General features: G+C 33.9%; 1 protein-coding gene and 1 long non-coding RNA gene across 3 annotated transcripts; one reads left to right on the forward strand and one right to left on the reverse strand.

The window, feature by feature from the left end:
- LOC123903992 lies at positions 1–675 on the reverse strand. Its single transcript, XR_006808230.1, has 2 exons — positions 432–675; positions 1–317 (listed from the first exon to the last, which is right to left on the reverse strand). It is a non-coding gene; the product is annotated as an uncharacterized LOC123903992 (long non-coding RNA).
- A 1,476-nt stretch (positions 676–2,151) lies between these two features.
- Positions 2,152–4,224, forward strand: LOC123903993 (bidirectional sugar transporter SWEET15-like). 2 transcript variants are annotated; one of them, XM_045953685.1, is made up of 6 exons: positions 2,152–2,307; positions 2,400–2,519; positions 2,634–2,958; positions 3,120–3,374; positions 3,622–3,673; positions 3,791–4,224. In XM_045953685.1, the coding sequence occupies exons 1-5, from the start codon at positions 2,167–2,169 to the stop codon at positions 3,624–3,626; spliced, it is 846 nt and encodes a 281-aa protein (XP_045809641.1). In that variant the 5' UTR covers positions 2,152–2,166; the 3' UTR covers positions 3,627–3,673; positions 3,791–4,224. The 2 variants fall into 2 exon arrangements, 1 of the variants encoding a protein (XP_045809641.1); XR_006808232.1 differs by lacking the exons at positions 2,152–2,307; positions 2,400–2,519; positions 2,634–2,958; positions 3,120–3,374 and adding an exon at positions 3,480–3,534 and having other exon boundaries at positions 3,791–4,217.
- The last annotated feature ends 7,690 nt before the right edge of the window (positions 4,225–11,914 follow it).

Raw genomic sequence — 11,914 nt, forward strand, 5'->3', positions numbered from 1 at the left:
TTTTTTTGAAATGCAAACAATTTATTAAGCCACCGATCAAGGCACAAGAAGGGCCAAGAAAGGGGAAAGCAGGAAAACAAAGAAAGGTGGAGCTAGAGCTCTAACCAAAGAAAAAGATACAACCCAAAAACAGAGAAAAGAAACACAACAACAAAAACTACAATCAGCAGAACAAAACAAACATAAACTGCAAAACCACAAGAGCGGCTCCCAGCGAATCAACAAACCAAGGGACATCATCTATTGAAAGTTGCGAAAAGAAATCACAGAGCAAGATATCTACCTCCCTCTGGGGCCGTCTTTCGTCCAAATCAGATCTGTAATTCAATTCAACGACCTTTGAGTACTTGAATTGAATTAAACAATACTAGTACTTGTGATTAATTCAATTCAAACACATTAGTAGTGAAATCAGATAATAGAAAACACACCTATACAATCCCATTCTAGTTGCCAAAACTGATATTTCATCAAAATCACGCCTATCTTTTTTCTCCCTAGAAATCAACTCTATTCCTTTAATCCAGATCTTCCTGTACATTCATTCCAAATCGCCCAAACCAGATCTACTTCCCTTGCCTACCAGATCTGCTGTTATGGATACTCCGATGACATGGCAGCAACACACACTGGCCACCTGGTTCGGTTTGTTAGGTAACCACCCTTACTTTTTATAGTAGTAGTATTTATAACAGAACACTATATATATATATCTTTACTCTCCCCCGCTTTTTTTATTTATTTACCTAATTATTTTTATTTTTGTTGTGCAGCCAATTTGATTTCGTTTGGAGTATTTTTGGCCCCGATGTAAGTCAATTTAACAATTAGTATAATATATTAGTATATCTTAAATGAGTCAGTCTATTCCTTTATTTTATTTGATTTAATGGTTAAATTTTTTTTATAATTAAAACAATGATTAAACTAGACAATCTCTTATAAGCAATATCGATTAAGAACAAGAACTGTTTATCTTTTTGATATTTTTTTTTGTTGTTGATAAATTATGTGATCAAATTTTTATGACCTTTCATTTTAATTATGCATGTTGTGTTGTATATTTTCAAAAAATATGGTAAAAGAAAATTGGTCCCTTTTAATCCAAAAGATAACTAGTTCTGGTTCTTAATCGACATTGTTTAAGAAGGATTTTATAGTTTGGAGTTAGCGAGAGAGAGATAGTTTAGGAGAAAACCATTGCTTTAATTATTAGAATATTTGTTTTAAAGTTTTGTAAAAAAATAATATACTAAAAAATTTCAACCATTAGATCAAATAAAATAAATGGATATGATTTGGTGTCAAGGTGTTAAATTATATATTATAATATGTTTTGATTTTATCTGTATAAAAAATAAAATAAAACTTTTTCCTATAAATATATATTGCAGACTTACATTTATCAGAATCCATAGGAGAAGGAGCACAGAAAACTTTCAGTCGCTACCGTATTTAGTAGCCCTGTTTTCGTGCATGCTCTGGCTCTACTATGGGTTTTTACTGGAGCATGGCATTTTTATTATTGGTATAAACGCTGCTGGATGCCTATTTGAGGCTGTTTATATCACTTTATACCTCATTTATGCTCATGGAGATGCTAAGGTAATTTCAGATTTACAATTGTACGTATATATAAATTATGCAATATATGTTCTATACTTCCATTGCTTAATTTATGCTCCTCTCGTAGAACATATATGTATATAATGTAATGAAAGCTAGCTAGACTCTTAGATTGCAGGTACTGTATAACATATACATTGGTTGTATAAAAGAAAAACATTTATATTAGAATTCTTAGACTTGTATGTATTGGTAGTGTGGATGTTAAACATAATTTTATTTATTAATTTATTAGTTAATGACCTAGCAAGTTGTGAGTTACATATTAGAAATAAATTATAGGGATAGTATTAGAAATAAAATATAGGGACAGTTTTAAATGCAATGAAAGATGATACATAACATCAACTATAGCTTAGGAAAAAAACAAAAACTATAGCTTAGAAAAAAGAAAGGAAAAAAAAAATGCAATTAAGCTAGACTCTTTTATTATGTGTATTCGAAGTTTATCTAAAAATTATTTGTATTTTAAGTTTATTACAAATTATTAATATGTTTTTAATTTGTTTTTAATTACAGCGATTAACCCTCAAATTGCTTATGGCAATTAATGTGGGTTTACTTTTATCGATCTTCTTAGTTATAGAATTTGCTATAACTAAGAAGAATCGTGTCATGATACTTGGGTGGATATCTACTTCTGTGTCTATCGGCGTGTTTGCGGCACCTCTCAGTGTCATGGTAAGTTAATTACATATAATTTAAACTTTACTACTTTACTATTACTATTACTATTATTATTTGTTTTAATTGTTAATTTATTGCATGTGTAGGTCCAGGTCATTCGAACTCGAAGTGTCACATCCATGCCACTTGCACTTTCAGTTTGTCTGATAGTGAGCGCCGGTGTATGGTTTTGCTACGGCGTTTTTGTAGGAGATATGAATATCTACGTAAGTATAAAATAAATTAAACTAATTACATTATATTTTTTTTTGTTGAAAATAACTAATTACATTATATAATAATTATAATTATAATATATATTGAGTAGTTTTTTTTTCCAGCTCCCCAATGTGATCGGACTCACACTGGGGGCTATTCAGGTTCTCTTATACTGCTACTATTCCTGTGCCGGTAGGGAAACCGACATTGAGAGAGCGGTTGTCCAGGAGAATTTGAGAGAAGGCGGCGATAATTTAGTAGGTGGAGATGCTCCGGTCATTGAATTGGTGGAAGTAGGTGGCCGACTCGTAGAGGTAGCGGAGGGAGGTGGAAGGGAGGTGGGGTCGGTGACAGCTGGTGGGGAAGAGGGAGAGAGAGGGGAGGTGACCGAGGGAGGCGGAGGTGAGGTTTCTGAGGACACAGAGGAGCGCGGCGTGGAGGATCAAGGTATTTATTTTATGTGTGTTTGGATAAATTAATTTTAAGTAATTCTGATTTTGTAAAACTGTGTTTTAGTTTTTAAATGTAAAGAGATATATTTGTGTTAGCAAAAACACCCCTCATTTCCTCTTATTGATGCATGTTGTGTTGCTGGTGTACTATGACAGGAGAATTAGGTGGAGATGCTCCAGCCATTGAGTTGGTGGAAGTAGGTGGCCGACTCGTAGAGGTTGCGGAGGGAGGTGGAAGGGAGGTGGGGTCGGTGACAGCTGGTGGGGAAGAGGGAGAGAGAGGGGAGGTTGCCGAGGGTGGAGCAGACAGAGGGCCAGTGGCTGGGGAAGAGGAAGAGAGAGAGGAGGTGGCTGAGGGAGGCGGAGGTGAGGTTTCTGAGGACATAGAAGAGCGCGGCGTGGAGGATCGAGGTATTTTCTACTATTTTATGTGTGTTTGGATAAATTAATTTTAAGTAATTCTGATTTTGTAAAACTGGGTTTTAGTTTTTAAATGTAAAGAGATATATTTGTGTTAGCTCTTGTTAGAGTTTTCCTCCGCCCACGTTTCATATTCTCTGCGATTCTGGTTGTGAGTTTCTAATCTCGTTTCGATTTTACTTTTCCCCGTTGCGTGATTTTTCTCCTTTGTTGATGAATTGGATTTTGTTTTTTCTAGGGTAATGAAGCAGGGAATTTTGTTATTTTGGATGGAGACTCATGGTTGTTAAGTAAGAATGAAAACTTGTCAGAAAATTTTGTTATTTTGGTGTATAACGTTAACTATTCTGTAATTGCATTGATGATATCACTATCTGATTCCGGATTCAACATTTTCATTTCTGCAGTGAGTGCTTTTGGTCTGTAGCATAATCTTAAAAGCAGGCTGTTGTGCAATCCATGTTCGGTAGTGCTAGGGATGCAGAAGTGGCTTGGTAGCTATTAACTAGACACCAGAAACATTGCCCTTGAGAAACTTAGTGGGTATTGAATGTAAATGATCAACAAGCCACATGAAGTAAGGAAGAACAAGTGTTACTTGCAGAACAATCTATCAAGGGTCATGACAGTTTGAAGTAGATTAGTCTTAACTTAGCTATTAGATTGTGTGTGTTAGTTTGTTGTAACTACATAGAGTTAGTTATCCATGTGGCATTGCCAGCTAAGCAGAAGCTTCTAGTATTAGGAAGTTAGTTACAATCTCAGCTTGTGTATATAAGCTACTTTGTACTCTTTATCTCATTTCATCAAGAATCAATCAATACAATCTTAGTTTCCAAAATGATTTCTCTCCTTTTATCGTCTTTCTCTGCCATCTTCAAGATGGTATCAGAGCTCAACTGAGCTCTGCTGTGCATCGCAACTGTTTATTTATTTTGTTATGGCGTGCGACGCCGCAGCTGTTGTTGCACCACCAGCTGCTCCTCCTCAAGATCCATCTCAACAGCCTGGAAATGTGTACTATGTGCATCCTTCTGATGGACCTTCATCCGTTTCCATCACACCGGTTCTGAATCACTCCAACTATCATTCTTGGACGAAATCCATGAGGCGCCCACTTGGCGCGAAGAACAAATTTGATTTTGTCGATGGAACGATTCCGGTGCCAAATCCTTTCGATCCAAGCTACAAAGCGTGGTGTCGCTGCAATATGCTAATCCATTCGTGGATCATGAACTCTGTTGAAGAATCGATCGCACAGAGCATCGTTTACCTGGAAAACGTGATCGATGTTTGGAATGAATTGAAGGAAAGGTTCTCACGTGGTGATTTCATTCGAATTTCAGAACTTCAGATCGAGATCTATGGTCTTAAACAAGGTACAAAATCTATTTCTGAATTCTTTACTGCTTTGAAGTTACTTTGGGAAGAACTTGAAGCTTATCTCCCAATGCCTGTGTGTAATTGTCCTCACAAATGTATGTGCGTTACTGGAATTGTGAATGCACGTACTCAACATGATCTGATTAGAACAATTAGGTTCTTTACTGGTTTGAATGATAGCTTTGATTTAGTGAGATCACAAATTCTCTTAATGGATCATTTGCCTCAAATCAATAAGATTTTCTCTATGGTAATCCAATACGAGAGACAATTTGTTAGCTCTTCTGTGAGCTTAGATCTAGATGATAACAAAGCTATGATAAATGCTGCTGATACTAGAAGTCCACAAGGTCGTCGTAAGGGTGGATACAATGCTAATTTTCAGAACAATGCCACTCCTTCAGGTATTGCTTACTCATTAAGCCATTCCACTTATGGATCTTGGATAATTGACTCAGGTGCTTGTGATCGCATATGCACTAGTTTTGCATTCTTTGATAATTATCACTCTATAGCTCCTGTTCAAGTTAAAATGGCTAATGGTTCTATATATTTTGCAAAATACGCTGGTACTGTCAAGTTGTTTGATGAATTACTTGTGCACAATGTGCTACTTGTGCCGGAATTCTCAACCTTATTTCTGTACCAAAACTGACTCAACAGTCACAATGCAATGTGATTTTTAATGGCGTGCATTGTGCTATACAGGAATAGAGGAGCTTGAGGATGTACTACTTGGTGTGTATTGTTCTACCTCACAACCAAGACTAAAGCCATATCCACTACCATTCACAACACTCAAGCCAACCTCCACACTCATAGCTCAAATGTTCACATCCCCCATCAAGCTCTGTGGCACTTCAGATTAGGTCACTTGTCTAATAATAGATTTCTCATTATGAAGCACAATTTCCCTTTTGTAACTGTTGATAATAATTCAGTGTGTGACATATGTCACTTAGCTAGGCATAGAAAATTGTCCTACAAACTGAGTGTAAACAAAGCCACTAAACGTGGAGAATTAATTCATTTTGACATTTGGGGTCTATATTCTATTGTTTCTATTCATGGTCATAAGTTTTTTCTTACTACAGTTGATGATTATAGTCGTTTCACTTGGGTTATTTTACTCAAAAGCAAAGCTGAAGTTAGTGTTCTTGTCCAAAATTTTGTTAAAATGTTAGAAACTCAATTCAATTTTTCTGTCAAAACCATTAGAACTGATATTGGACCTGAGTTTCTTATACCTCAATTTTTTGCCTCGAAAGGTATCCTCCACCAGACTAGTTGTGTTGAACCACCACAACATAATGGGAGGGTGGAAAGAAAACACCAACATCTTTTGAATGTAGGAAGAGCTCTTCTCTTTCAATCTAAACTTCCTAAACAATATTGGTCTTATGCAGTTACTCATGCTGCTTACATAATTAACAGAGTTACAACTCCTTTACTTCAAAACAAGTCACCTTTTCATTTGTTTTATCATAAACCTCCTGATTTAACTCAACTCAAAGTGTTTGGATCTTTATGTTATGCTTCTACGTTGCACATTCACAGAACTAAACTAGATCCAACTTCCAAGAGCTAGAAAATGCATTTTTCTTGGCTACAAGTCAGGTATGAAGGGAGTTGTCTTACTTGATATTCATGAAAAGAAATTTTTTGTTTCTAGAGATGTGGTACATTATGATCATATATTGCCCTACCAAACACTAATACCAAAGTTCCTTGGACTTATCACTACATTGACCCTAATGAACTCCACTCCACTTCTTCTACCCTACTTTCACCTACTGACCCTAACTCCATTAAATCTAATATTCCTGTCACATCCATTTCAGATGATGAAAATGTACTTATTTTACTAGACATTACTCATACTGCTACCACTCTTGAACCTAATCTCACATCTGATTCAACTCCTGCTTTTGTTGAAGCTCCATCCGCACCTAACTGATGACATTAGTCATTTGCTAATTTTAATTTCAATTTTAGTTTTTTTTAATTAGTTTTTAGTAGTAATTCATGGTCAACGAGTTTGCTAAGGGAAAAGCCTATGGAATACCAAAAAGACATTACAAAGGGCATTTTCTATATCTATTGTGCAGTTTATACGAGTTGCGCATTGCTACCGGTGATCTGGTTCCTCCGATAACGAAATTTGAATACCATTATATGATAATAGATCCAATACAGGTGATAGTCCAAGAGAAATAACATTGAGTAATTAGGGGAGAGTTGTGTTTGTAAGAAAATTGTCAGTATTTTGTTAACACTTTAATTCATGCATATTAACCTCATAGGATGCATTCAGAAGAATTAATCTTGAGGTTATTAGTATTCATTAAAATCAACCCCTCATAAATTGTCACTAGCTTAGTAACTACATATATAGATTTTAAAGGATTCATACATTCTCTCATGGTGAAATGGTGCAATAACATACCTTTATAGTTCTATCCGTTCAATAGATTAGTCTATATCTTAGCACGCAGAGAATATCCAAAAATAATCATCATGGTTTCAAATTCCACTTTGCATCCGCAATTGCACCCACAAAATTTTTGCTGATTTGGTAGCCTCTGCAACTGGCAAGGTAACAACATCGAACAATATATTGGACATGTCCATTTAAATCTTCTGGGTTCAACCCGTCGGGCCGACGCGTTTATCCCGCCATTTTTGGCGAGCTGAGTCTAAATTTTGAGCTCGGCCCCTTTAGTTGGACCGCCCCGCCGAACTTGCTTAAAAAGCGGGGCGAGCGCGGGGTGGGCCGGCCCGCGAGTCACATAAAAATATAAAATCTATTTTTTTAGTAAGTAATAGAATAAGATGATCCAATCCAATAAAATACAACATTTATTTAAAGTAAATTTAGTGTTTTTTTTCATTTCATTCATACGACTAGTGTCAAATTTAGAATTATTTGTTGCAGCTTTACTCTCTTATTGCTCGTTTCTGCTCATTCTTGTCTCTTCAAATTCGTGTTTCTTCTTCACCGGATTCTTCACTCGTGTTTCTTCTTCATACTCTTCATTACGTTTTTGACACTTGAACCAACATCACATACAGTGATTCACATTTTCTCCCGATGCATTATCTTAAACACATAGCTAAATACTTCGTTGATGATTAGAGTGACTGCATATATGTTTATAAGTATATGTTAATGGGCTTATAATATACTTCCTTGATGATTTTGTTTCATAAGCTACTTTTTTCTCACAAGTTTGTTTGTTTCTATTTAAAAAATAATAATATTAGCATTTTTTTTAACAAGTGTCAATTAAAATAAAGGGTAAATGATCATTTACCCCCCTGCAAAATAAGCAAATTTTCGTTTACCCCCCTATGCAGATTTTTTTTCTGTTTACCCCCCTGCAAAAAATAGATTCCCTCATTTTGCCCCCTAGGTGTACAGCAGGACATGTGACTGTGCAAATCTGCTGACGTGGCTTGTACACGTGGAAAAAATCATTTATATTTATTTTTTAAATTCCATGTCACATTTTTTTTTTTTTTTTAAAAAAATCCTACAAAAAAAAAACGAATTTTTTTTTCCCAAAATTTAAAATAAAATTTCCTACAAATAATTTTTTTCCTACAAAATAAAAAAAAAAAATTCGTACAAAAATAACTTTTTTTGCATAAATAAAAAATTAAATTTTCTTATTTTGTCCCAAAAATAAAGAATTTAACGATTTATTTTCAAATATCTTTTAATTAAAAAAAATAGAATCTTTATTTTTGTCTGCGTAATTTAGTGCTGCAGATATAGTACAAACTAAGGTTGCTGCACAATTTAATATCACATAAGAATTGAAGCATAATTTTGCTTAATTTTTTTTGCTGCATAATTTAATATCACATATAATTTTGGTAGAAGAGGAAAACACAAATAAAACTTCCTCTTCTATTTTTTTTTTTAATTCAAAGAGATTAACACAAAAAATAAAGTTTTGTTTTTAAAAATTAAAGATTATGTTTTTTTTTTTAATTTAAAGAGATTTGAAAATAAATCTTTAAAATATTTAATTTGGAAATAAACTTTATTTCGGAGTAAATCTTTATTTTGGGAGTAAAATAAGAAAATTCGTTTTTTTATTTTGGGAGGAATTTTTTTTTTAAATTCGTTTGTAGGAAAACAAATATAATTTTTAAAATTTTGTAGGAAAAAAAATTATTTGTAGGATTTTTTTTTAAATTTTGGGAAAAGAAAATAAGAAAATTGGTTTATTTATTTTGTAGGAAAAAAAATTTATTTTTTATAAAAAAAAAATCTGACGTGGAATTTTTTTAAAAAATATAAATGATTTTTTCCATGTGTACAAGCCACGTCAGCAGATTTGCACAGTCACATGTCCTGCTGTACAGCCAGGGGGCAAAATGAGAGAATTTATTTTTTGCAGGGGGGTAAACAGAAAAAAAATATGCACAGGGGGGTAAACGAAAATTTGCTTATTTTGCAGGGGGGTAAATGATCATTTACCCTAAAATAAATAAATAAATAAAAAAAAACAGACTTTTTGTTTTACGGGTCAGCCCGCCAACTCGCTTGTTCGCCATTAAACGGTGCGGGCTGTGATTTTAGACTCGGCCACCTAAGTTGGCTTGGCTCGTCTCGTCCCGCTTTTAAGCGGGCCGAGCCTAAATGGGACGGGCTCTCCCGCTTTGCACCCGTAACCCCCTACTTCTCACAAAATATTAAAATTTTTGAACCCCGAATCCAAAATAGTTTTGAATTTTGACACAATGAAAAATCTTACGTCAATACACTCTCAACAATATATTTCAACCATATCTCATTGATCACTATTTACAAAGATAAAAAACAAAACTCTACTGCAAAGGTAAATAGTGTAGTGGTATGGTGGTACCACTGATTAGTATAACTAGGGTGGAATCGGACATGGATTCCATGCAATCAGGGACTGGTGAATTCATGCGGTCAGTTCATTATCTACCATTTGATCAATATATCAAAATGAATTTATCAGATCTAAGGGTTGTGATTCACCTGCAGTCACTTTTTGAGTGCGGGGAATCCATATCCGGGTGGGACCCGTGCGAAACATAAAGCCAAACTCAAACAAAATCTAAAAATATAACGCGTGAAGAACGAACACACAAACCTTAAAACAAAATAAAAAAAAACTCACTCTTCATCTGAAACAGAAGCTTATAGGGATGGAAATGATATAAACAACCCCTTCGTCCAACTATCACTGAAACGCAAAATCACCCTACAAACACACAAGCAACAGCTAATCTACACACAAGCTATACGTAAATTGAAATTAAAAGATCATCCCAACAAGCTTTCAATTATTATAATCAAAGAGAAGATCAATAAAGAATATAACGAGAGAATAACCCAACATAAGAGTAGAAAAATGATCAATATTGAGTAACATCTAAATAGATTCAAACATAAATTATGCATAAATTAACATCTCATATTAGTAAGCAAGCTCAAAGGACATGAAACAGTGCATAGTGCATATCATACAATACAACAATAAAATGCTATGCTACTAATAATTAGATGTCCAATACCTTTTTTTTTTTTGGTTACAAAAGAGAAAATTAGATGTCCAATACCTAATAACTAATAACTAATTATATAATGTGTCTATGCCTTCTCAGTACAGCTTCAGGTCTCCATAAGCCGCTATTTTAGAATTAACATATCACACGATAAGAGTAATAACTGAAGTTGGACCAAAACTTAAAAGAAGCCTGAAAAAATATCTTCTTTGGGGACTATCAGAAATACTTCAAAGCAGCTTTCAACCTTCAACCAAATGTTACATTTATTCAAAGCACCAACCATTTCTCCCTCCAAGACCCTAATATGATCAACAATCTTGTAGAAGGATCTGAGGTACTCTGTCATACCTATCCATTAATTCTATTGCCACCTTAATACCCTTCAACCAGATGTTACATTTATCAACCTTTTCAAGGTACTCAAGAACACGATCTTGATGAACCTTGTTACAAGTTACAACCCTGAAGCCTTGTAGACATAAACATGTAGTTATACCTCTGATAGAAAATGACAATGAACGCAATCCATTCTCAAAACCACATAAACAATACATTTCAACACATAAATCATTATCTTTAAAAACCATGATAAAAGGCAAGACCAAACTGAAACGAACACTAACTATCACTCTATATGTAAGCTTACAAGTGATCAAAACTTACATATATGGAAGTAAAAAAAAAAAAAAAAAATCATTTTAGTGGATGATTATTATATTTATCTATTATTGTATTATTTGCTATAGGTCCACTATTACTACTAATACATCATTAGAGCACATCTAGCAACTTTACTATATAGTTAAAAATATAATACACAACAACAAATCCAATAATAGTATCAAAGAGAATAAATCGTTACCTTTGGTTTGTCCAAAATGGATGAAAAGGTGTTGAAAAATAGAACCAAAAGATAGCAAAGAGTGAGTTTTGAAACCAATCAATAATTATTTCTTTGAATACAAAGTATCAAACACAAATCAATAACTACTGAGAAAGCATGGAATTAGTGATTAGGTGCAAATTAAATAAAGCTGCAGATTTGATCGCTTCGATCTATGTTTGGGTCATTTTATGTTTCCAACATGCATTGAGTTGACCATCAAAATCATGGCTAGACTGCATTCCACTATTTGTTGTGCCTTTAACATATTGCTGAAATAGAGAGTGGCAATGAGTTAGAAAAACTTTAAGCAAGAAAACATGTTTTAAATTAGTTTTAAACAATATAATTCTAGCACTTCTGGTATAGGCATACATTTTTGTGCAGTTTTAGTCACGTTTCGCACTGTTGGACGAAATGAAGCTTTTATTATTGAGAATCAAGTAAATCAAATAAGACATAAAATATAGGAACATCAGTCTCATCAATATAGAAACATAAAGTCTCATCATGCAAACACATAAAATAGAAACGACAATATAGAAAATAAGAAAACCAATCTGAAACAGTCAAATTGTTTGATTTTTTCATTACCTTCTATTGTAGAGAAATGCCTCATACACAATAACAAAGCTTCCTTTTATCAAGTTTTCATTCAATCCCCAATGAAATAATCATTAAGAACATCGGCAACAATAAAAAGGAAGTAAAAATC

Source organism: Trifolium pratense, linkage group LG2, assembly GCF_020283565.1.
Source record: "Trifolium pratense cultivar HEN17-A07 linkage group LG2, ARS_RC_1.1, whole genome shotgun sequence".
Taxonomy (NCBI): Eukaryota; Viridiplantae; Streptophyta; class Magnoliopsida; order Fabales; family Fabaceae; genus Trifolium; species Trifolium pratense.